The sequence below is a fragment of the Poecile atricapillus genome, chromosome 3, assembly GCF_030490865.1.
Source record: "Poecile atricapillus isolate bPoeAtr1 chromosome 3, bPoeAtr1.hap1, whole genome shotgun sequence".
Classification (NCBI taxonomy): Eukaryota; Metazoa; Chordata; class Aves; order Passeriformes; family Paridae; genus Poecile; species Poecile atricapillus.
The window spans coordinates 108,076,660-108,102,387 of NC_081251.1; the positions used below are offsets into that span (position 1 = coordinate 108,076,660).

Consider the following 25,728-nt stretch of genomic DNA (forward strand, 5'->3'; position numbering starts at 1 on the left):
AAATATATAATCAGATGACCTTAGACATACCACAATTTGAGGAATTTGTAGTTTGGGACTTTTAAAGCAATTATTTTTACAGTGACAATATTATTCTGATGGCTAATTTTATCCAGTCTTGTCTATTTAAAAAAAAAAAAATCCAGAACAATTGAAAATTGCTTAATGGAGACAGACTTCTCAATTCCAATAGCTAGAGGCTGTCTAGTAATTATTGCTTGCTGCATGAAATTAGACACAGTTTGTTCAATTACTTAAAATTAGATCACATGTAAGGTGGCAAAGCAAAATAGGAAAAAAAAAAAGAATAATTCTGTCCTCGCTTGATAGCAAAGTAATGAAATGAGAAGTAAGCTGTGAAGATGAAAATGTTACAAATCATCTCTGTAGGGTTTGGAGGGGTTTTTTTGGTTGAGAAGAAGAAAAACGTTGTGTTCAGATAGATGGACATAAGTATGACTGTTGTGGATGAATGTGTGTAGAAGGCAGGTAAAATACATGCTGTGTTTTTGCAGGTGTAAAATGCAAATTTTCCATAAAAAAGAAGTCAAACCCCCTTCCCTCTGTTTTTCACTTTACAATTCTGGAGCTGTTTCAGGCAGAAAATAAATGGGATGGTTTACAGGTGTGCAGGTCATCTGTGGGCTTCCTGTCAAGAGAACTGTACTTTTAAAAGAATTGAAAATTCCTCAACATTTTTGGGTGAAAAAAGATAAAAAGTCTCTTATGGAGCTGGTGGCCATGGCAGTGGGCTTTGAAATGGATGTGTTGAGTTAGGAGAAGTTGGTGGAGTTACAACAAAAATCCCTGTTTGGTAATGTGAGGTTATACTTGCACGTAACAAAGCCACGAGAAGTCAGACTATGCTGTTTACAAGAATATGTAAAAACTGCTAAGTAGCTATAATACCAGTAAGATTGTGGAATTTTATGAGGTTTTAAATTCTTATGCTTTACAAGGTTTCAGTTTATGTCTCATGTAATATTACACTGAAGAATACATGCAGAGAATAAGGGAATAATTGGGGGGAAAAAGGGGATGAATGTGTAACAGTAAATGCTTTGTGACAATCAACTGCTAAATGGTGTTGGGATAGGACTAATCATTTATATCAAATGATCTTTATTGAAATGCTATTAAGCACCTTGCAGCAGTCCAGGTTTGAATCAGATATATACTGAGACTCAGGCATCCAGGTTAGGAGCTGAACCAGTTCCTCCAAACAGGACTTTTTCCTTGATACCATTACATTTGCAGTATTTGGCCATTTCCTTTTGGGGCATTGACATTTTTGCATAGATGGGAAGGACAGAAATGATATTTCTACATTTCAGACTTGGTTGTGGTTTTTGCTGTTGATTTATTAAGCAATCTGTATTCATGCAGAAGCGAATTTTCTGAGAAAGCAAATCAAGTTCTCACAAGAAACTTATGATTGAATTATAACATTATCTTCAATTAAAGGAGTATTTATTTTCTGTCTCTTAGGATTAGCGCAGCACAGCTATGCTAATGTCAGGCAAAAATGTGCTGATTGTTGACCTTGGGTTGGCCTGTGTTCAAAACACAAGCATTTGTTTATGTTCAGGATGCTGATCTTATTTGCAAATTATTTTGGGGCACTGGCAAGTTTTGTCTTCACTATCTCAGAAAACATCAGTGTGTTTTAATTTTACAGAGAAGTGCTTTATCACATTCTTTATTGTTCTGTTAAAAACTGAAAAAAGAGGAAAAAAGATAGATTCTTTGACTCTAATCAGTCATTTGAGACAACTACAAAAAATTTTCAGCTAATGCAACAAATATCCTTCTCAAGTATCAAGGTACTGTCAGTATCCTAAGCAGTTATTTCTCCACTTCACTAATCTTTATAATTGGCTTGTCTTTTACTGCCATTAATTAAGTGATGTAGTAGCCCATTAATAATTATAAAAGAGTGACACACCTCAGCATTTTCACCTTTCAGTAATAGATGTCACGCTTCTGTTTTGGTTTGGTTTGTTGTTTTTTTTTTTTTTTAATTTAAATTAAAAAGTAGGACAAAAAAGCACATTGTTTTAAATGTTTGTATTTATTTTGGTGTCTTATAGCACCCTTACCCTTCAGAAGAGCAGAAAAAGCAGTTGGCACAAGACACAGGGCTCACTATACTTCAAGTGAACAACTGGTAAGTAATTTTCCTTGGTGTTTCTATATGGCCACTGGCACCCTCTGGCTATTCCTTTGTGATTTTGGGGACACACCTTGCCCTTGTTGTTCCCTTCTCCAACAGTTTATTGGTACAAAAGGGATATAACCAAGTGAGCAGTTTCAGGTGTAGAAAGTTTGAGGTTTGCTACTGTATTTCATTGAGGCAGATCCCAGTGTATTCACATTTGATACCAGTCCTCTTTCTGGCTGAGGATATCTGTTCTTCAATAGGAAGGCACATCCATTTGCAGAACATTGGTCTTGGAAGAGGTTCAGATGTTGGGGACATAAAAGGGACAATTGGTCCCATTTCTGCTGAGCATATTGTTGATTGGGGCTGCTGTCATGCTTTTTACAGTTTAGTTAGAGGGTTTTTTATTTTTGACTGACATCCTTGTATCTCCTTATCAGTTTGTTTTCAAAATCCAGTTTATGAACAGACTTTGAGGACAATCTGGTTCTTTGCTGCTGAACTACAGTATGGAGCAATTTTATTTATTTGCTCCAGCTCAGGGTTGGTGGAGCCCTTGCTCTGTTATGGTAGGGATTTGTTTGAAGGAAATTGGGATCTGTGCTGTTTCTGCAGTGGATTTTGGGTTGCTAACTGTTCAGGGTGTGCTGAAGGCAACCACTGAAAATTTCTCGTAATTTAAGCATCATACAGCAGCAAACCTCTTTAAAAGAAAGTTTGATTTATTACCCTTTGATACTGTATCAAAATGTGGGTTCCTCCCACTATCCCAGAACAAGTGTCATACTTGAAGTGTGTTGCAATCTAATACCTTGTAAAACTAAGTGTATCTAATTAATTGTCCTAATATTTTTAGATTAGTGTTTATGATGGGAAACCTTATCCTCTTTGAAGTAATACCCAGAAAATGGCCAAGGCAAACAGCAAGCCTGCTGGGGAAAAGGGAGGGAGGAATGCCAGTTTGCAGACAAAAGTTGTTTCTTTTTTTTTTCTTTCCTGTTCAATAAGTGTCAGAGATTAATATTACTGAAGCTCTGATTACATGGCCTAATCCATTTTAGTGAATAAATTTGGTCTTGATGTCCATTGCACCTACATTAACAAACCCTCCTCTCTTAGAGAGCGTAGGAGCCTATGGGAGAGATTTCAGATATATTAAACCCCATTACAGAAAATGTAATTTCTGTCAATATAATCCCATGTATTCTTCAATTTAGTACTTTAGAGATAACAAGCTACTTACAATATATTTGCCTTTGGAGGATTAATTTACAAAGTGCACTATCTGGGAGACGCAGGCGGGCTCACATAAGCATAGCTTGTAAGGGTTATCAATTTCTGTGACCCCACAGCAGCCCTGGGAGATCAATTTTTTGAAGCCCTTTAAGATGCTGAATAAAGGAAAATACCAAATACTTAGTGTATATGAAGTATGCTTCCGACATACTTACTTTAAAATGGAGGAATAAAAGGCACAAAACATAACATTTATGTGTTCTAAGGTGGTCTAACTCACGGTGTTTTGGCTCAGCCAGAAAAAAATTAGTGTTTGCTTCAACTTTACATCCTCCAGCCTTCATCCAGGTGTTACCCTGATTTATATGGCTGTCCTTCAGTTTAACAATGGTTGCTTTGGCCCACTGAGAAGCTATCTCACTCATCAGGGTCTCGTTTAAGGATGGGGTGGAGAATGGGTGTGTTGCTTCTGCGGGGTCTGGGAATGCGGGATTCAACATGGACAAATGCATCAGTTTGGGATGGTCCCTCAAAAGAAATTTTTCAAGATGATGAATGTAGGATGGATTCAGCTAAAACTGGTGGAATTTCTGCAGAGTGACCTTCAGCAGGTTTTCTTTTTGTTTTTTTTCAAGGGTGTTTTTCAGTACCCATCTCTCCTTGAATACGAGGAGTTTTCACTTTGGTTTTGTGACAGGTGTGTTCTTATAAGTTCCTTATGTGCAAGAAAAAAAAAAAAAGGAGGTCAAAATACATTATAACTGAAGTCTTGTGGATGTAGGGCAGACTTCCTCTGCTTGAGCTAGTTCAGTAATTCTGCTCTGGTGTTACAATTGTATAAATTATTGAGACAATTCCCCTTCTCTCCCCCGAGGCACAAGGATTTAACGCTATAGAGGCAGTGGGGCTTTCTTAAATCACAGGTGGTGGGCAGAGATGCCAAAATATGGCAATCCAGGCCCTGCTTTTTGTAAAGCTAAGGAGCAAGGAGACTGTGAAACCCTTGCTTGCACAGGGAGCACCCAGCCATGAGTGACCAGTGAGCTACTCATCCCCTCCCAAATCCTGGGGGCTATGGAGCAACCTTCTCAAACATTTTGCTGGATCCCTTTTCTTCTAAGGCAATGTGCAGAAGAAACTCTTCCTACCTAAATGTTTTGCTGCAGGGAAGAGCTAACATACAATTTCTGGTTAGTTGTGCCTTTCTTAAGCAGGCTCATAAGTCATTCAGCCACAACTCACAAAAAAATTTGCCTTCCTCCTTAGATTCTTCCAAACTTGTTAACACACATGTACATTTTTGTATTAATGATGAGTCATTGTAAATCACTGTTGCAGAGATTAAATAAAATGCTGAAGGGCAGGCTGGGTGCAGATCAGTCATAAATTATTGGCAGCAACACAGCATGTGGGAATACATGAAATGTGCATGAAAAACATAAACTCATGTCTGGTAGCATGGTCGTTAGCCCGGACTGGGAATGCTGGATTTTCTGGCTGGAATTAGAAGTTTGCCACAGACCAGTCAGTGAAGAGAGCATTTGTTTTCTGCAAATTGAGAGCATTTAAACAGATTTTTTTGTCATATTTTGAATGCCTTTTCAGTATGTGCTGGTTGCATACTTCAGTTCTCTGCCGTAATGAAAAAATTGTTGATTTTCACATATGGACTGCCCTGGTGTGGGGACTCCCCAGGCTGATGCACATAACCCCTGTTGATGGTGGAGGAGTCACAGGAATGGGATGATGATGTGAAATGTGCCAGATAATATATCCGTGAAAGGGCACATGTCTTTAAAAATACCACAGTCCCTTTACCGTGACCCTTTTCATTGGGTTGTTTTATTATTTTTTTTTTAAAGTAATGAAATAATCCACAGAGTGGATTTTTCCCTTTTTTTTTTTCCCCCCCACATGACAACTTCGCCTGTGAATCACCAGCATTGCCTTCCAGGACCATCTTTTTGCCTCAGTCAGATGTTTCTGTTGAGGGGAGAGGGAGCCCTTACCCTGTTGCAAAATAAAAATAAATCTGTGGAAGGTAGGAAGAGAGCAGAGTCCAAATGCCTTTAGTCCAGATGAACCCTTCAGGTCTCTGTCATGTCAGTTGTTTAACCCCACAGCAGTTTAGGGTTCCAAGCACAGTAATGTGAACAAGAAGGGGCACTTGTATGATGCCTGTATGGACACAGTGGAGACCTGGACAGGTACAGGTTAATAAGGTGCTTTTCCCAGGTGATAAAAACAATGAATTGAAATATCCAGGTGTGATCCAATCACTTCCTACCTCAGCTGTGAGAGCCAGTCAGGCTATATTGAACAATCTATATGGTTTTCTTGTTTACTACATCCCAGCTGAATCCCTTCCCATTAAGTGCTAATGGTAAATAATTACTGGCAGTAGTCTATGAAGAAGAGAGAGCAGTTCTAATCAAGGGCTGCATTAGGTGTCAGATGCTTGTTTATGTTTTAGAAAAGTCTTGGTGCACACAGATGGATGTTTGTATACTTGTAGAATAATGTGCCTATATAACCTCCCTATATGTGCATGTCTGTACGTGACTGTCTCTCTAAATAGTGTTGCATCCAACTGCATCAAAATGATCCAAAAAAAAATAAAAAATTGAGAATTCAAATCCTTAAAGCTCCAGCCTTTATTAGGTGTTTGCATTCTGCTTTTTCCAAATACCCTTGTGCTATGTAGGGCACAGCCCAGACAATGCTGGAGCAGCTAGTCAATATTTTATCTTGCCCTCATTCTTCCGTGCTTCGTTTGTTGAGCTGCATTCAAACCCTGCTTGAAGATGGAATTAATAATTACTGCTGGGCTTTCCTATGGCACTTACTGCTGTAATACCCAAGTCCTTCCCTGACCTCCACATGTGTATATATGCATACAAGGTGGTGGGTCTGCATGGTATTTTTACAGTTACCCTGCAAAGAGAAAGAAAAGTGTTATCCTGGTTTATAGGGGAAGAGGTGAGGCTCGTAGAGGTCCAAGTCCAGAACAGTCACAAGTTTTGGGTTGATCTGGTACTGTGAGGTGACTCAGAATTACAGCAATTTTTTCACATTTTGGGTCCAACAATCATTGAAACTTCATGTTTCGTGGAAACTGAGTTTTGAGTGCTTTGGTGTCTTACATTGCCAATGCCCCCTGTTGGGTATGCAGAAGTGAGAAATCAGTAGCTTATGGTGGAAGTTCTGGGTTCAGTGATTTGCCCAGTAGCTCTCAATCAGTCCAAGGAAGCAGCAGAGCTGAATCCTCTTCTCCAGTGCAGCATTTGGCTGTATGAACCAGGACTGGTTTGCTTTTCTTCCTGCCTTAGTCATTCAACTTTGTCAAAGTTTATTACCTGTAGAAATAGATTTTTTTAATTTTATAATGCCCTGGCCTGTTCTTATAACAGACATAATTGTCATTGGGATGCTTGAGGCATTGAGCCCCATGAAAAAATGGTAGCATGAGCTGGTGACTGAGCTGTAATGAAGTACATTAAAGACTAGGGTTCAAGCAACTCTAGTAATACAGTGTCCTAACTCCTGATTTCTTGATTTTATGTTCTTGGCTTCTTTAAATGTCAGTTTTATATATAATTTCCTAGGCTTGCAAAAAAACTCGAAACAAACCCTGACCAAACATATTGGAAAAAAATATCAAATAATATAATAGAAAAATTTCCCTAATCTTATTCTTGGAGTCAGATGGAGTGGATTTTACGGAAACCTTGTAAGAAAGACATTTCAGAAAGGCTCCAAGACCAGCACAAAGATAAGTGTGGAAAATCAGAGATGGACTTGGGATAGGAGCACCTGACCACCTTACTGTGTGTAGCACAGCCAGCTCACAGCATAGACACACAGAGATAATTTATTACTCTTTTAGTCCCCTCACAACTCTCCCCCAGCAGGAAATTTCCTCTGCCTCCATTTCTTTTCTTGTGGGTAAGACTAGTGGCAGAGCTTTGCTGCAGTAGTTGCGTGGGGCAGGGGAGGAAGCGCTTTGCCATGGCATGGGCAGGCAGGGTGGTGTGGTGGGGACAGGAGGATCCTGCACTTCTCACGGGGAAGTGCTCCTCAGAACCCAGCAATGAATGGGGAGCACCACTGGGAAGGGTGTCCTTTCCATCTGCTCGTCCTGGCTTGCAGATGGTGGCGTTATGGATGGAACAGATGGGGGAATGCAGACTGGGAGATGCAGATGGAGACGTGCAGATGGGACCAGGTGCAGATGGGGCAGATGCAGAAAGCCCCTGCCTGCCCCTCCACAAAGGGGCAGGGGAAAGAGGAGTGGCTGCACAACTCTCCACTTTTTGGGGAAGCAGTCCCAGGCCCCTCTTTCCCCTCTGCAGTTTTTATATCATACCAATACCAGGGGTTTGGTGCATCTGAAGCACACCCAAACACCCCCAAATCCAGCTGATAACCTTGTCTGGTGTTTCCCATGTGTTTAGCCCCATTCCAGATCCCTGGAGGGGATGGAACAGCTCCTTCCTGAGGCTGGGCATTTAGTGTAGACATCATCTTTGCTCAATTCCTTCACTGAGGGTGATATTCGCCCTGAGCAAAAGGCCAGCACATGACCAGCGCACCACTTTAGTCCCACTTAAGCACTATTTTTAGGGTGTAAGTGGGGGAGGAGGCCAGCAGGGAGGGAGCATAGCAAAAGCAGGTGCTGGTCTTATATGCAGGGTTGGATTTTCACCCCTGTTGCCTACCAAATTGTAGATTACAATAAATAGGGAAGATACTCGGTTTGCCAAGCACATCGCACGCAGGGGTTTTTAGTCCTCGGAGAATAAAATATCTGCTTATTTTCAGATGTATCTATTACTGCTTTTGTTGCAGTAAACAGATTAAACGAGAAAAGGTCAAGATGCAATTTGAATCTGTGTAAGAACATAACAAATACTTTTCTCAGTAATCAGATACAGTAAATGCAAGTACTTATTTACTTGTAAATGTTAAAACATTTACAAATTATTCTCTCAACTTCAGCAATATGAGCTTAACCTTCAGATTTTGGAGAAAATGTACTTTTCTCCTCTGTGTGATTCTAGAATATGTATAGTTGTTATTTAAACACTGTTTCATTAATGGGAATACATGCAAAAGCAGGAAAAAACAGGGAATAAGAAAGAATATATGTTTTGGGTTTGACAAATAAATATTGTTTGATAATGGAAAGAATTAGACAGTAGGTGTTTGCTGTATGAAAATCATCCCCCTCCAAGAAAACCCCCTCAAAACACCAAGAAAACTATTTTTAAAAGTATCTTGCTGGGTGAATTGTTGCATCGTTTGAGCAGCTCAGAATGTGTGCGGTAAATTAGCTGTTCTAAACGTACCATGTGCCGGATTTTTCAAGCAGATTTTTGCATTTATGTTTTCACTAAGTCTTAGCTAATTGTTATGCCTTTCACCTTGAATGGCAATCGTAATAATAATATTACATCTGTAGTCTATTTCTCTGTTCTTAAATTACAGCAATCAGGAATACTCACTAGGTAAAATCCTGTATAGTTACTCATAAGAAAATATTGAAATCAGATGAAAAAATAATGTTTAGCTTGCATATTGCCTTAGACAGCCCTGGAGAGCTGCCAGGCAGTCCAAGTATTATTAGAAAAGCTGAGCAAATAGCTTACAGGGGGAAGAGCTGCGAATGTAAAGCCATCAGGTACTGTCGGATCACCGGATTTTAGGCTGGAATTTCCTTTTTTAGTTCAGTAAAGCCATTTAAAAGTACAGCACAGTGTTTCAAACATGTGGGGTTTGGGTTTGGTCAGTCCATTTAAGGAGTAGTGGCATGGTTTTGCCATGAGTGTTTTTCCAAAGGGGTTAGGTGCTCAGAGGAGATGAGCAAAGAGTTTTCTTGGGGAAATGCTCCCCTTGGTCTCCAGAACTTCAGATGGAACAACAGATGGAGACCTAATAGACCCTGGGTTTCTTCTTCAGTCCAGTCTTGTCAGTCTCCACACCCCCAAAACTGTCCCAAAACATGGGACATCCCACTCAGGAGCACCAAGGAAAGATGTTTCAAACCCATGGTCTGACAGCCCCTGGATTCAGACTGGCAAAAACCAGCAAAGGAAACACTGTTTATTTCAAAAGCAAATGTGAAATAATTTTGTCCAACCTAACAGACTAATTAGTGACACCCTGAGCACTGAGCAAAAAAAAAAACCCAAAACCTGGTATTGTTTCAGTCACACAGATTCTTTTTTGAGGAAGTAAGGTTGGTTCCCACTGCAGAGCATCAGACAGTGCAAACAGAATTTACCTGCCAGTAGTCCTGACTAGCAAAAGGTTAATATGCAGACAAGCAAAAACCTCTTTTCCTTCTTCTGGGGTGGTCTTGTACTCAACAAACATTTTTTTCAGTTGGTGCATTAATGTTCTGTAACAAATGTGATGTCAGGTGCCAGGGAAATAAGATGAAATAGTACCATGCAAACATTTACCACTTGTTCTTTTCTCCTCTCCTGCTCTAGCTTTGCTCTCTGCAGGATTAGGGTAGGGGTCAGAATGCTTTGCTTGCTTCTTCTTATTTAAAAATACTGAGATTCAGGAGTGAACCATCTCAAAATAAGAGTTGGGCTTTGAAAAAATGCCCATTGAGGACACGATTGTGTTGTGGAAATGCTGCATTGGAAGGAGGCTTTGCAAAGGGAGAGCTTTGCACTGTCTCTGTAAATACAGTTCTCAGGTCTTGGTTTCTTTTTAGTACCAGCGATATCCTTGATATATATTAAACAAAAATTGCATGCCCTCAATATATGAAGAAAAAAAAAAAAGACAGAAGGGGAGAGTAATGGCTTGTCATTGCTTTGCAAGTCAGGCTTTGGTCTATTTTTGTCTTAGCTATCTGAAGTGTGTTTACATATAGTTTGCCTTTCTGGTATTTTGTGCTTGCACAGACCTGATCTCCACCTATTTTATGTCAACAGTTGCTGAGATTGGTGTAGAGTGATTAACCATCACAAACTGAAACACCAACACGTGGAGGGAGAAGGGTGCCCTCAGAGACCCTCTCTCACACTTAAATCAGACGCTTGCTCCAGGCTGCACCTGTGTAAAACAAACTGCCTGCTTCAAAACTCAGCCTGAAATAGTAAAAACGGGGAGAATGTTGCCTTTTTCTTAGTTAGATCAATTTTCTCTTCTCAAAAAGTAGACACAGCCAGAGGGGCATGTGTTTTTGAGGGTGTGTGTTTTGCCCTGCCTACCCTGGAATGATTTTGGTGTAAGTGATGCATGGCTGGCTACACCAGCCTTAGCACCAACCAGGATCCTGCCTTTTCTTTGACTTTTCAAAAATAAAGGAAGTGGCAGCAGATGCTGAAAAAAAATTGCTTCCACAGTTGTTCAATGAAATCTAGGTCATGTAACAGTTTCATGGGTTATTTTTTTTCCCTTGTCCAGGCACTGTAGTCCTTGTATCTTTTTTGGCTAAGGATAAAGCTCGGTACCAATAGCTGCTTTTGAATTCAGATTTATTTCAGAGATGTCTGACTTCCCACCTGAGTTATAAAGGTGGTTTGTACCATCTGGGGGTTGATCCATAAGCTTTCTCTGTCCCCTGGTCTCACAAATTCTTTTAATCTTTGACATTCCTCTGTGTTCCCTCTGTGTGTTTTGTTGGTGTTGTTTTCCGAGGGTGTCTTTTCTTCTGCCCTGAATATAATGCTGTCAGTAGTAGGATTATAAGCAAAATGAATCACTTCACTTAATGGGAAATTATGTTTAGATAAAGTAGATTACAAAGTAGGCTATTAGTAGTGGTTAGAAAACAATGTTTTGAAGTGGAATGTCTTGGGGCACGGGGAGTTTGTTCAGAAGTGTGGGGTTGTTTTTCAGGTCGGCTGTGATTCAGAGTTGTATCTTTTGTGGTTTCTGGGGAGAGGAAAAAAAAGGAAAAAAGAATTCAAACCAGTTTTTCAGGTGCCCACATCACACAAAACACATCAATGTGCCTATATTTGTTGTCTTGATTGTGGTGGGGAAGACACAACCACAGGAATAAATCTTCCCTCAACACCCCAAACCAGTGTCTTGGGCTATAGAGCAGAATAATGTCAAAGCCAATTTCAAGTGCAAAACACAGGTCCCATATAGGACTTCAGTATATTTTCTCTCTGGGGACCCTGAGAGTGTTTTCTCCCAAAGACACTTGTCAAGAGTTTTGGTTTGGACACCCTGGGCTTGCTTCTCCTTTTCCTGCAGGCTGCAGGAGCTGCTGTGCAGTGTGGAGTTACTCCATAGTCCTTCATTGCCTTTTGGGGATGAGGAGGATGAAGGGATTCAGGCAGGAGCATGGACAGGTCCTTTCTCACACCCTCCAGTGAGTGGGAACATATTTAAACCAGCAGCCAGATGTGGTTTAAAGAAGCAGCTCTCTTCTTCTGCTTGGGCCAGAGGACAAGGCATGGCTTCCAGCTCTCTGTGCTGTATGTGGAGTGGGGAAAAACAGAGAAAACGCTGTTTGGACAAGGCTCACAATCTGATGTATGGAAAAACCTCAGACCTCAAGGTGGACCCCCTGTGTTTAGAACACTTGTATGACATGAAAAAGTTCAGAGATCACGCAAGCTCTTCTCACAAGCTCTACATTCCTCTAAAAAAGAGGTTATGCTGAGTAGATAGAGGACATTAAATTGCTGAAATAGGGAGGAATGTTTTCAAAGAAATAGACAGTATTTTATTATCAGTTCTCACCTATTCCCAGCTTAATCCCTGCCATCAAATGTGGCTTAGTTTGTTGGTTTGACGTGATCTGTTGAAGAAAAGCTGCTGGGTTGCACTGCTGGTGTGCACCAGATCAGGACCCAAGTTACAGAGTCCAGAGAAGCTCTCCTGAAGGATCAGATGGGAATGTGATGTTCAGACCCTTCTCAAAGCTGTGCAAAAACACCAAGCTGGGAGATGTGCATCTCAGCCTGGGCTGCTGTCAAAGCTCTCGGAGAGCCTGCACACCCTCTGTTACAAGTGTTTTTGTGGGAGGCAAGATTTTGTCTGCCAGCGTGTTGTGTACCCAACCACAGTGCTTTGTGGGGGCCAGTGCTGTCCCAGGCAGGAGTTAGAGCAGCCTTAGTGCTGCTCTACTACATGAATCCTTGCCATATTCCTTAAAGGCTAATTGTGGCACATGGAGATCAGCAAAGTACAGCTGCGCTGGGATTTAGGAGCAGGGAAGAGACGGGAGGTCAGCTCCGCTGGCGCTTTGCCATGTAAAGATTTCCCCTTACATCATCTGGCTGCTGAGGGCGAGTTTACATCTGCTTTGCACCCCGAGGGAATTGTGGTGTCAGGGAATGAGGTTGCTGAGAGTTCTCCCCAGTGCAGCCAAGACCTGCAACACTGCTCTGACTCCCTGGCATCATTGGAAAGACGCCTGGATACCGGATCTGGATTTTCACTGGAAATGTTCCATGTTGGCTAAGCTTTTCTGAGGGGAATGTATGGCAGGGAGGGGAGGAGGAGGAGGAGAAGGAGAGCATACCAGAAAGGCCAACAACATCTCACCTGTGATGTAGAGGAGCACAGGAGATGGGCAGAGCAGGGATGCATATCTCCAGGGAGCCCTTCCCCAGGCTCTCTGGCTCTTCTCTCCTCCCCAGCAAATCCCTCCCTTCCATAATTTTCATTCAGAACTAGCCAAACAAATAGAAATAGGCCTTAGCTCCATCCTGCTGGGGAACAGGCAACATTTTGCAAGATGGGAATTGTTTGCTGCTCAGCTTTCTTCTAGAAAGACTCACAGCTGTGAGCCCTACAGGGAGATGGGGCTAAGGGAGTTTGGGGCCAAGGGAGAAGCAGGGCCAGAAGCTTGAGGGACCCAGCTCAACAGAAAGCCACCAAGCATCCCTTCTGTGTCCAGAGGACAGGCCACCACCAGGCTCACTGCTACCCCAACTGCTCACCACGTCTGCACTTTGTCCCATGGGGCTGGTACTGAGGAGAGGTACTGGAGGGGTGGCTTTAAATTGACACAGGGTAGGGTTAGGTTAGATATTAGGAAGAAATTCTTCCCTGTGAGGGTGGTGAGGCACTATAACAGCTGCCAAACTCCCAAGTTTAAGGGCTGGGGAGAAGGGGAGGTGGCCAAAGGTAGAGCTGGTGCGTGCTGGGCCAGCCAAAATGTAGGGCATAGCCAGCTCTCTTACGAGGAGCACATACCTGATCTCATCTCTGCTTTCTATTTTTGCCCTCGATATGCTCTCTGCATTAGCAGACTTGGCTTGGGGAGAGATTCGATAGCACTCTCCTGCTTGAGAGCAACTTTCTGAATGCACAACATGAATCCATTGGTGGGGTCACATAGTAATGCTTGAAGTCAGAAGCTATTTTTAAAACTTAATTGCAGAACCACACATGGCTTTCATTAGTGCTTTACATCAAATTTGTCAGCTAATTAGTGGTTTTTCATCACTAGTTTTTGCATAGTATTTTATTTAATTCACTCTCCAATATTGTCTTGCAACACCCCTCAGCCCTATATACGGTCCCTGGCACTGGTGCTGTGCCAGCAGAGGAGGGAGGAAGAGGAGAGCTTGCAGGAGACCTTTCTGATGCTCCTGATGGATGGGCTCTCTGCATTTGGAGTGTATTCCAATATTACGTGTCTGGAGTGGGCGGTGAGCAGCCCTTGTACTCTCTTCCCTCCCTACCTCCATTTAGTGTTGTAAATGATGTATTGCAGTCCTGAACTGTCTTTGGTTCGGAGGAGGAGGAGGAGGAGAAACCAAGAAAAGTTGCCAAACATGATTTCATAAGGTTTGACTTTAAATTGAACAAAGTTTCTTGAGTGTCTTGGATTTTTTTTTTTTTTTTTTCTTTACAAATAAAGGGAGTACAGAGAGCATGGATTGCTAATGACTGGTAGTTACGGGTCATTAAGCTCACTAACTGACTTCAGGATCAGAAGTTTCTAATAACAGCAGTAAGCACTCTTTTAACATTTATTTCTCATTTTAGGGATGGGGAGATGTGATTACCATTTGAAAGTCTGCAGTTATTTTTTTCAGTTCATAATTACAGAGGCAGCTTGCTATTTGCAAGGCTGTTTTTAAAACATTTGAAAGGATTCGGTGAAATAATTTCTGTGTTGGTATGGTTTTTTTCTTTTCTTTAACTGACTCTTTTAAAAATCTTTGGAAAACAAACACAGAGAAAAAAAATGAAAATATGTTAAAATAAGGAATAAAGCAGTTACTGAAGTGTAATAATCATGGTTTATAGCACACTTTCCATTTAAATTGGTTTTATTAGAGATAAACCTGTTAAGCGTTGAGGAATTAAGTGCTGAATAGAGAATGTTGTTTTGCTGCTGTATAAATGAAGGATCCCACTATGCAGAAAAGAGTGCAACTGGTTTTACAAGTGAATTATTTGCCAGTTTGAAGTGCTACGTTTACTTTGGCATCTGTTAGAAAAATGATGATTTGTTTGTTGTCAAGAGGGATACTGTTTTTCTTCAGAGGGGCATGAGAGGTTTTAGCACTGGGGTTTGTAGGTAATGTGGTCTTTCTCATTCTTCTTACGCCTGGTTTGCTAGAAGGAGCTCAAGGAGAAAATGAGGCAGAGAGATTTTCGGGAATTTCTTGGCTCTGCTAGTCAAACACAGACTTGTGGCGTGCAGCGCTTTGGGACAATATTGAGAGGGAGCAGCCTGTGACTTCAAGTAGCAGAAGTCAGTAATGGTGTGAAACTCTCCTCATTTCAGAGGGCTGGGGGCAGAGAAAAATTCAATAGAGCGCGAAGTCTCAGCATCTCCTTTCAGACAGCTGGTCCTGGAAAATTTCATTCAAAGACTGCAAATTGGAAGTCCCCACAATCGCTCTGTCGATTCTTGAGCAAAGGTGACTTTGGAAATTTGTGACAGCAGAGGAAGGTCTTGTTTTATTCACTCAACAGAAGTGAAATACAAGGGGAAGGGAGAAAGAACAGATCTGTGCAGAAAATGTCACTTGGGCTGTAACCTGAGCCTCAGCGAGCTGTGCCTTTCGGAGGGTTTGGTGACCCTCTGAAAATCCTTGCTCTCTGGCTGCTATTATTGTAGCCAATTTCCAACTAAAATAAGTCTTTTGTCATCACCAGCCATGCAGCCTCTCGCTGAGAAGAAACAAAACTTGTGCGTGGCAGCGAGGGCGGCCAAGCTGAAGGTCAGAGTGCAGAGGCAGATTGCTGCATCCCCGGGGCTGCGGCTGGAGCTCACCCGTGGGACCAGCGATGCACCAACCAGGGAGGCTGCCCGTGACCTCTGCAGGCAGACCCCAGGCGAGAAGCCTAAGAGAAAACATCCTAGTAAAATGCAAATGGGAGAAAAGAAGAGCTTCCTCCTCCTCCGTAGGGTTATGCAGGTGGAATTGCTGGGGTTTTCTTGCTTTTTGGGACATGGCAGAAGGCACAAACCCATGTGTCTGAAAAGAACAAGGAAAAATTAACTTGAAAAAATATTAGGAAATACTTCAAACTTCTGTGTTTGCCCAACTGTTCAAATGTTTTCTCCATGCCAGATCCTTCCCCTTACAAAACAAAAGCAAAAAACAGAACAAACAAAACCAAAAAAAAATAAAAAGGCAGCCCAAGGCATCACTTTGCTGAGTGCATCTTGTAACTGAGGGATATTATGTTGTTGTGCCACTATTGATCCAATTCTTTTGAGGCAAAAAACTCAAACCAAAAAAAAGAACACCCTTCCTCATCAGAGCAAAGATACCACAGCACAGAGCACTGGTGTGGGGAAAAATATTTCATGCAAGCCTTGGAGCTTGATTGGGTCTTTACTCACATGAGTAAGGCTGTACATCTGTCTTAAGTTTTATGGTAAATTTTATTTTGATAATGCTCCATTTCAGTAGTAGTTAGTATGCAAATATCTTTTTTAGGTCCTGATTTCTCTGAATTTCTAAAAATTAGAGTGATTTAGAGTTTCTTTCTCTTAAGAAAGGTGAATATAAGCATTTGTGAAAAGGGGAAGATAGATTATTCCTGTTAGCTTTTCTGTTCCATGGATTTTGCTGATGTTCAAATCAGCCTGGCACTTTGGAAATTCAAAGAGTGATCAAAAGATCCTGGCCCTTCTCTCAAAGAAAAAAACTGAGAGCATGAAGAAATTAACCACATTCCCATATATTTCTGCAGCAAGAGCTAATTCGCAGTTTTGCTTGCAAAGAGTTCTCAGATGTGATTTATAAACATCACAGCCTGCATTGTGCTCTCTCAAGGCAAGCTGTGTTAATTGTTTTAATCTGATAGGTTCTTACGAATTCTAGGTTTGGGATTCAGGAAGAAACTTGAAAGTGAATACTTTCTTCTTTTTTTTTTTTCCCCTCCTTTTTTTTTTTTTTAAATGCGTAGTGATTTGGAGTCTACTATAATGCAAAGTAAAGCGTTGTGTTACAAAGGCAGGGAGGATGGGACAGAAGGTTAAAGGGCATCCTGGAAACAAACAGCTGGACCAGTTTATTTAAACAGATACAAGGATGGGGAGCTGACCTCCGTTTGACTTCTAGTGGGAGGAGCGAGAATGTCATTTTATTACTTTGCCCAGAAGGAAAATGTTCTTGTGTCTGAATTCCCCCCAAAGACATCCAAACACTGAGCTGTTTGGCAGAATTGCTACTTATAGAAAATACTTACAGGAGTGTGTAGGAAGAAGATAACTGTTAAGTACCTGTGTGTAAAATGTTCTTAAAGCAGATATCCCAAACGATAGTGTGGGGCAAACAGGTGAGATTATGTTTTACCATAGGAACATCTTGTGGGGAGTTATTGGTAAACTCTAGATAGATAGTTTATTCCAGTGTATTAGTATATAAACAATACTATATATAGTACAGTTTTATTATTTTGAGGCGCTCCCCCTTCATCAAAAAAAGCGCTTGTGGTTTGGAGGAGAAGGAAGAAAAAGTCGTGAAGTTGAGGTTGTACTTAATGTTGCTCAGCATTTATATGGGGTAAAAGTTATTTCAGTGACCAGTTGCTCTCACAGCTGCCCCTCTCCTCCTGCCACACTACCAGGTCCTAGCAGTGGGGCAGGAGAAGGATGGAGTAAACACAGCAAGAGCCTTGCCAGACTCTCAAAAAAGAAATGGCTGAGGCACTAGGGTTTTGTGGTGTTGTTTTACTTGAAGAGTTACTGTGAAAATTGCTTTCTGCAAATGCAGATTACAGATATTAAACAATTTTCTAATTGGTCATGGAGCTAAGGCAGTTAATGGGGGAAAAAAAGCAGGTTTTTTTTAATTGCTTATTTCACATGGTGTTTGTGCTACACCTGTGCTTATAATGAGAAAGGAGAATTAGTCTAACCTTCTGCTCACATGATTCTAATTTTCATGGTTTGTACAAGATAATGATAAACTGATTTGCAACACTGTTTGCTGGAGTTGAGAGGGGTGTTTATTGGAAATGTGTAGAAAAATTGATCCAATACTGTTGCTGACAAAACATGACCTAGATCAGGTGTGAGGTTTCCAGACTGGAACCCGGGTTTGGTGTTTTTCAGCCCATTTCCTCAAGACAGATTTGATAAAGGCTCAACATCTTGATTAATTTTTGCAGGAGTTTGGGTAATGGGTGTCAGTGGGAAATAGGACATAGGAGGAGTCTGAAGTCACTGTGCTGGTCTTTGATGAGGGCAAAAGAAACAGCATGGGGCGGTGGTTTGCTATTCTTCTCCCCTCTGGTGCAGGCTAATGGGTGGGCAGAGCTGATTCCCATGGAAAGATCCTGGTGGCTTTATCTCTGTGGTAAGAGAGCTCCTGCTAAGCCACCCCAAGCAAAGGCAGTGAAAACAAGCATCAAGTATTCCTTTGTGGACTTTCCTATCCCACTTTACAAGTGCCCTGTGATTTTGGCCACGCTCACACTTTTTCCTTTACTAGTAAATATTGTGGCATACGTATTTTTATTATTCTTTTTCTCTCTCACAGAGAGCGCAAAGTCTGGTTATGCAGCTCTGCATTAACTAAGTCTCAATGGAGATTTTTCCCAATTGGATTTTAAGTAAACTTTCTGCTGAGTGAAACCTCCAGAGAGATTCTTCTTCAAATGGTTTTCATTCAGACAGGTTCCCAGCCATGGTTCCCAGCCTCCTGATTTTAACCATGAGGAAGCCAGGGTACTGGTGATCTATCTTCTTCTTCTGTTTTGCTCCAAATTATTTTGGATACTTCCAAATAAGCACTGCAGGAGTAACTGAGGCAAAGAGCTACAGAAACACGAAGAGTGGAGTTGTAGATAGCTATTTTTAAAAATGACTGTACCTCCTTTTTTTTCGTTATTTCTGGAGATCTTCTTTTCATTGTTCCGAGGGGGAATTTTCAGTAGTCCAGTAATTACAGTTTAACAAGATGTTTGCTGTAAATGGTCAGGCCTAGCTGGAGAAAACAGGATTATAAATTCAATTACTGTAAAGCTATGACCTCGCCTTGACCCCCTCAGACTTTGCATAAAGAGAGGGAGGGGGGAAAAAGCCCACCAAGAAATGGCTAGGAGGAATGCATGGCTCTGAAGTCCCCAGCAGTGTGACTTAGTGGTGATAAAAGTCCAGACGTTCCCTCATTTGATGGGGTTCTGCCATCACAGTTCATTATCTTAATAGTGGGCATTAAAAGGGAATTAGGTTTGCAAGAGGTAGGGACAGGTTTTGATAAAGAAAAAAATTGGAAAAAGGAGTCAAAGGACATAAGGAAGAAATGACACTAATGAGGGGGGAGGTAGCAGATGCCCTCACGAGCATCTCGCCGGCTTCACAGGTTTTTGTTTTTTTGGTGCCCCATTCTGTATTGAGAAGAGCGTTGCTGGCATTGTTTCCTGAAAACTCGGCTAATTCCCCCATGAAAAGATGAAATGGAAGTGTCCAACTGTGGTAAAAAGCAGGCAAACATAAATCAGCTTGGAAACCCCAAGGTTGTGCTCTCAAAGGTCATCAGGGTTAGAGGTTTAGCAGTATTTGCATCCCCATGCAGCCTGATGGAGAGCACCACAGTAGGGCGAGAGGGCTTGGGGATGGGTGGAAGACATCCCTTCCCTAACCATTTGCTGTCCTCTTTTTTCTTGCAGGTTTATTAATGCTAGAAGAAGAATAGTTCAGCCCATGATAGACCAGTCCAATCGAGCAGGCAAGTCCCCAGTAGTAACTATATTCAAGTCACACAGGTGAAAACCATCCTCCAGCCATTCACCAGGAGGTCCAATACCTGGTAAATAAATGAGAAATTAATGCTGGGAGTGTCTGACAATTAAAATACAACCAGCTTTCTTTCATTATGACTCTAATAGTTTTGGAAAAAAAAAATGACATTGAAAATTCAAAAGGGGAAACTGAAATGTTCCGTTCCATGACCGGACTTTCTGTACACGATCCCAATTATTCTTGTATTTTTTTAGTAGTTGTTTGGAGTTTTCCTTCTCAGCTCTTTCTGCTCCTGTGACCACTCCCTGGTGCATGGCTTGGTGTGGAATTGCTGTAAACTTTATTACCTGTCAAAAGGGCAAAGGGGTCAGAATCACTTGTGGGACTCAGTAAAGTTCAAAGACATTCAATGAGGTAGAGCTTTATGTGCTTTAATAACCCAAGCCAGCTTACTTCTGAAGCTGGCTTTTAATGTACAGTGAAAACCTCCAGTTGAGGTAGTGGTACTTGTATAGGGTCCTTTTGTCCCTTGGCTCTTCTTTTGGGATTGCTGAGCATTTGCTGTTTACTTTGGGGGTATTTATTTCTATTTTTTTTTAAAGATCTTAAGTTTCCACATGTTGGTTCTATCTGGGACCTTGGCTCGCAGCTCTCTGCGGGTATTTACCATCAAGGATTACCACAGCCCGTTACTCCCAGTTGGTTTTGTTTTCCGAGTCTCACTGCCAAACTCTCCAAATCCATCCTTGTCCAAGATGCCTTTGGGCCACACTTCCTCTTCAAGTACATTTGATTATTTGTCATTAGACATAAATATCTGGCATGGATGTGTTCAGGTCCTGCCCTTTGAAGGCACAAGGGTGTAATTTAACACACTGAGATTTCAGTGTGACTATTCCAGCCATAAAATCCGGCTCCTATACAGGTTTTTGCATTGACGTCAGCAGCGGCAGCAGCTGGAGCCGAGGCTCCTCACGTCTCAAGATTTCAGTTTGCTAACTTCATTTCCAAACTTGCAGAAGAAAATTAAGCCAAAACTAAGTACTCTTGATAGTCCAACCGCTAAATTCGCACTGTAGATGTTTTCCCCTCTTTTTAGAGCCGGCATCGATATTCTATGGGTGGGGGGGTTGTGTTTTGATGCTGTGAGAAGAGGTGGCCGTGCTGGCTGTCACTAAAAAGGAATGTTCTGCACCTTTCCAGTAAGTCAAGGAACACCCTATAACCCCGACGGGCAGCCGATGGGAGGTTTCGTGATGGACGGCCAGCAGCACATGGGCATCCGAGCGCCAGGTAAGCCCCCGGGACAGCATCGCCCACCCACGGTCAGGTAAAACACACCTCAGCCCTCTGCCGCCGTCCCAGCTGCCTGCCTTGCCTCACCTGTCTTCTGCCTGCCTTCCACACCACCCAGGGAAACCGGGCGTCTCCTCGCTCGAGCGCTCCTGGACCCCCTCTGCCGTGCTGTGTTTGGAAAGGGGCTTTTGGCACTATCTGTTGACTTTGCTCATTTTCTGGCATCTTCTTGGATTTTTATCTCCCTCTAGGACCTATGAGTGGAATGGGCATGAATATGGGCATGGAGGGGCAGTGGCACTACATGTAACCTTCACCTAGGTAACCAATGGCAAAGCCAGGGGGAAGTAAGTACAAACGAGGTCTTTGTTCTCACTTTGTCCGAGGGATATTTGTCTTCTTGCATTTCCCTATGTTCTCCCTGCCCATAGCCTCATGCTTGTTCCTTCCTTTCCATCCATCCATCCTACGCCTGGGCTCCTTTGGGTTTTCTCTCCCTCTGGTTCAGCTCAAGCTTTCCAAGCTCCCAAACCCCCCGTGCGCGCGCGCGCCGTACATTGACGCTGCTGTACATTGACGCCGCCATACATTGATGCTATTATCCATCCCCGAGCACATGACAAAACAAGGAGCAGCCAGGGAGGTGGGGGAGCCCGTCGTCTTGGCAACAGACTGATTTGCAAAATGTAAGCGGTCTGCAGCAGCGCAGGGAGAGGAAAGAGCATGTCCCCAAAGTGTCATAAATCTGTCTAACCGCAGTTGATGCATGAGTTACATTTCTCCCGCTAACCTGCAAGACACCAAAAAGCCAAACAGAGACTTCTCATGGGGTAGAAAGAAAAAAAAAAAAAAAAAAACCCAAGCAAAACCCAGCAGCTTCACTTAGTTGCATTTTGGAGAGCAATGGACGAAACTTTGATTTTTTTTTTTTTTTTCAAGTTTATTTCTCTTTGTCTGTCCGTCATAATGGGATTACGTGTGGCAAAGGAAAAAGAGAGAATACAAAATAGAGGTGTGCGCAGCAGGCTATGGAGCTTAGCCCAGGCTAATTGACTATATCCAAATTAAGTATGCCATCACTTGCAGTGTGACAAATGGATTTGACTTATTCAGTATACAAAAATAGAGATCATTAATGCAATCTTCAGTGGCAGGCCTCGCAAAGAAAGCCTAGAAAAACTGTCCCAGTTTTTTTTTTTTTTCTTCCCCTTCTTGTCTTTTTCTAGGGGAAAATACGTTATACAAATTTTTGGTTTTTGGTTTTTGTTTTTTTTAAAATAGTAAAGTGGTTTGAAACACCAAGACACTTGGTACCATCTTTAAATGGTTCCTGATTCTGTTTCTCTTGCTCTCTTTCTGGAGTTAAAAGAGTTATTTCAGCATCTTTGTTGTGCCCCCAGCCTATATTAACATAGGGTTTGAAGTTACCCAGGGCAAGTGTATTTCGTAGTAGTCTTCTCTGAGCCCAAGTCAAAACTAAGTTTTAACAATTAGCTGTGAAAACATTCCTCTGAGCTTGGGAATGCAATAGCCTTATTACCTCATCATGAAAATTTCTAGCTTAGTTAATTTAAATATTGTTTCTTAGTTTCTGGGTCAATTAAATTTAAATGATGTATTTTATGCTTCGTGACCAATTAAATTAATAGGTTATTACAAAAAATATTATCATCTTTTTTGATTAAAGAGCTGTGAGTACAGTATATTTTATAAGCAATTTTCATTAGTTCAAAACTGTTCCTTTAGGCTAGATTAAGCAGCTATTCATTGCTAGAGCCTTGAGACCTGATTCCAAGGTGTTCGGCGCATTCACAGCGCGCTCTTACTTAGAACTAAAGCCAATTGAACCTACTTAGCAATAGCGTATGCCTTTCACCCTTGATGATTATGGAGCTTATAGCTCTCCGAAACAATACATCTGTCAGTTCCCATCAGCTACAGCAATCCAAGCAGAAGGCAGAGGCCCACAGAAAGCAGGAGGTTTTATTGTTTTAGGTCCAATTTTTTTCTTATTGTTCTCCCAAACCCACTGAAAGGTTTGGCTGAGTTGCGCGTCTGATTTTTTTTTTTTTGCAGCCGGAGGTGATCAGGGGGGTGAAGAAATAATTGATAACTGTTATTGATTATGTATATATTTTTAATGTGTCTAAAAATATGAGTTTGATTTAGCAATCATACTTAGTAATCCTATCAATTTCAGCTTCATATGAGGCCTTTGTTCAGCGATGTACGTCCTTGCTGGATTGCATCTCTTTGAATGGCACAAATATTTGGGACAGATTCCAAGAGATCAGGCTCAAGAGCTGAATAAATAGCTGTTGATAAACCTTGACACCTATTTAACCCATCGCTCCTCCCAAGCCCCTCGTTAGCTGCTACAGATTCTCTGCCTTGTATTCCCAGCGTGCTTTTACGAGTGGGGAGGCGAAGGCAGGTGGCTGGAGTAAGGCCATGGGGAACGGAGCCCACCTGAGAGCCCTCCGTGTGTTAGCCATCTTCAGGCTGGCTCTGCCTCTGGCGTGCTTCCAGATCAGCAACATGTCCATTGCATACATCCCTAACCATAAAAGCAGAAAGCTGGTTTATCTCCAAAAACGCTGTATTTGGAAGGGGGAGGATGTTCTTGGGGGGGGGGGGTTTTTGGGTTTTGTTTGACCCGGGGGCCATTCCTGTTGCCGTCACTGCGGGTCCATGTGCAGACTCCCAGTTCCACGGAGGCGCCCGCGACTCCACATCCCGCCTGGGGCTGGAGCGGAGCAGCTTGGCGGCCTGACCCACCACTCACCGCCACCTCTCTCTCTCTCCCTTTGCAGGGCTGCAAAGTATGCCAGGGGATTATGTGTCTCGGGGTAGTCCAATGGGTATGAATATGGGACAGCCAAGCTATACGCCGCCCCAGATGCCCCCCCATCCTGCTCAGCTGCGTCATGGCCCCCCCATGCATACCTACATTCCTGGACACCCTCACCACCCAGCGATGATGATGCATGGAGGACCACCCCACCCTGGAATGCCCATGTCAGCATCAAGCCCCACAATGCTTCATACCGGCGAGCCAGCAGTGAGCGGACAAGTGATGGACATTCATGCTCAGTAGCTTAAGGGAAATACACGTCGTCTGCAGCGATGGTAGATTTCAAACATTGTCTTTCTGCAATGACTATGGAGTTCTTGGCGTCAACTTTGGACCAAGGGACGTTCCAGTTCTTCACAGGGACCCTGAAAAGCAGGAAAACACCAACTGAAGTCAACTTCTGGGGACATGCTAAATACCTATATAAGACATTAAGAAAACAAAGAGTGAAATATTGTAAAATGCTATTATACTGTTATCCATATTACGTTGTTTCTTATAGATTTTTTAAAAAAAATGTGAAATTTTTCCACACTATGTGTGTTGTTTCCATAGCTCTTCACTTCCTCCAGAAGCCTCCTTACATTAAAAAAGAAGCCTTACACTTATCCTGCAAATGACAGAAAGGGCTTATTTGCAGGATTTTTAGAGCATTAAAATAACTATGTCAGGCAGAAGAATCTTTCTTCTATCCTAGGATTTCAGCCATGCGCACTCTCTCTCTCTCTCTCTCTCTCTCTCTCTCTCCCCCCTCTCTCCTCCTCTCTGTCCGTCTTTCTTCCCTTTCTCTCCCTTTCTCCCGTCTCTCTCCCTCTCTCTCTTTCTAGCCTGGGGCGTGAATTTGCATGTCTAATTCATTTACTCACCATATTTGAATTGGCCTGAACAGATGTAAATCGGGAAGGATGGGAAAAACTGAAGTCATCAACAATGATTAATCAGCTGTTGCAGGCAGTGTCTTAAGGAGACTGGTAGGAGGAAGCATGGAAACGGAAAGGCAGTGTATTCGAAGCCTAATTGTCACATCAGAGCATCCTTGTCCCCATGCAGCAACCACCACCTTGTACATCACTTCCTGTTTTATGCAGCTCAAAACATGGACTGAAGATTTATTTTTAATATGTTGACTTTCTTTCTGGGCAAGACATCGGTCATGTGTGCATTTTTTTTTTTTTTTCCATAGTCCCATCATGGAGCATTTATGTATACATTGTAAATAAATTTTGTGCAAAAAGGACTGGAAAAATGATCTGTATTATTGCAATTTTTTGTAAAAGTAGCAGTTTGGTATGAGTTGGCATGCATACAGATTTACTAAGTGGGATAAGCTAATTATACTTTTGTTGTGGTTAAACAAATGCTTGTTGATAGCCTTTTTCTATCAAGAAACCAAGGAGCTAATTATTATTAATAATAATCATTGCACACTGAGTCTTAGAGTTTCTGATTGAAACAGTTTGGATTGTATAATAACTCAAAGCCCAGTTGTAGTAGTTTGAGTGCAGTAATGAAATCTGAATCTAAAATAAAAACAAATTATTTTTTGTCATGGTGACTCCACTGCTTGCAAAATTTGTTTCCTGTCCCCATGCAGTTTTTGTAGCCATTCTGTTCCAGACTGAGAGCCGAGCAGCTACAAAATCCCGCTGGCTCTGGAGATGTTACCTACCATTTGCTGTTTAAATATCAGCTTCATATTTAAAGAATGTAAAAGTAACGCTACACTGCATAAAGAAACTTTCTTGGAACTTGCACTGTAAACTGTCAGGATGGGAACTGTTGCCTGTTAATAAAGGTAATATCGTAGGGCATTACTGGACAGAAATTTGTAAATAGTATTATCCCCTCTCCCTCCCAAATTATAGTCTAATACACAGTTCAGATAATTGAGTTTCTTACTGGCACTGAGCATGCTGAGGAAGGAGGAAAATAAAACTTGGCACACATTGCCTGGGCAATGCCTATCTGTAAGGGGATGAGGTGCTGCTGGAGCTGTGCGAGCAAGGCCGGTGCAGACCCTCATTAACCAATTTCCTC

General features: G+C 42.0%; 1 protein-coding gene across 6 annotated transcripts in view; it reads left to right on the forward strand.

Moving 5' to 3' along the window:
- Nucleotides 1-25,240, forward strand: part of MEIS1 (Meis homeobox 1) — a 108,616-nt gene extending 83,376 nt beyond the window's left edge. For 4 of the 6 annotated variants that reach the window (XM_058834985.1, XM_058834984.1, XM_058834983.1 and 1 more), the window contains exons 9-12: nt 2,091-2,167; nt 19,469-19,531; nt 20,749-20,834; nt 23,651-25,240. In XM_058834985.1, the coding sequence (XP_058690968.1) occupies nt 2,091-2,167; nt 19,469-19,531; nt 20,749-20,834; nt 23,651-23,934 (510 nt within the window). In that variant the 3' untranslated portion in view covers nt 23,935-25,240. Of the gene's footprint in view, nt 1-2,090; nt 2,168-19,468; nt 19,532-20,748; nt 20,835-21,088; nt 21,185-23,650 lie in introns of all 6 variants that reach the window. The other 2 variants (XM_058834987.1, XM_058834986.1) reach the window with 1 other exon arrangement.
- Nucleotides 25,241-25,728: the final 488 nt, after the last annotated feature.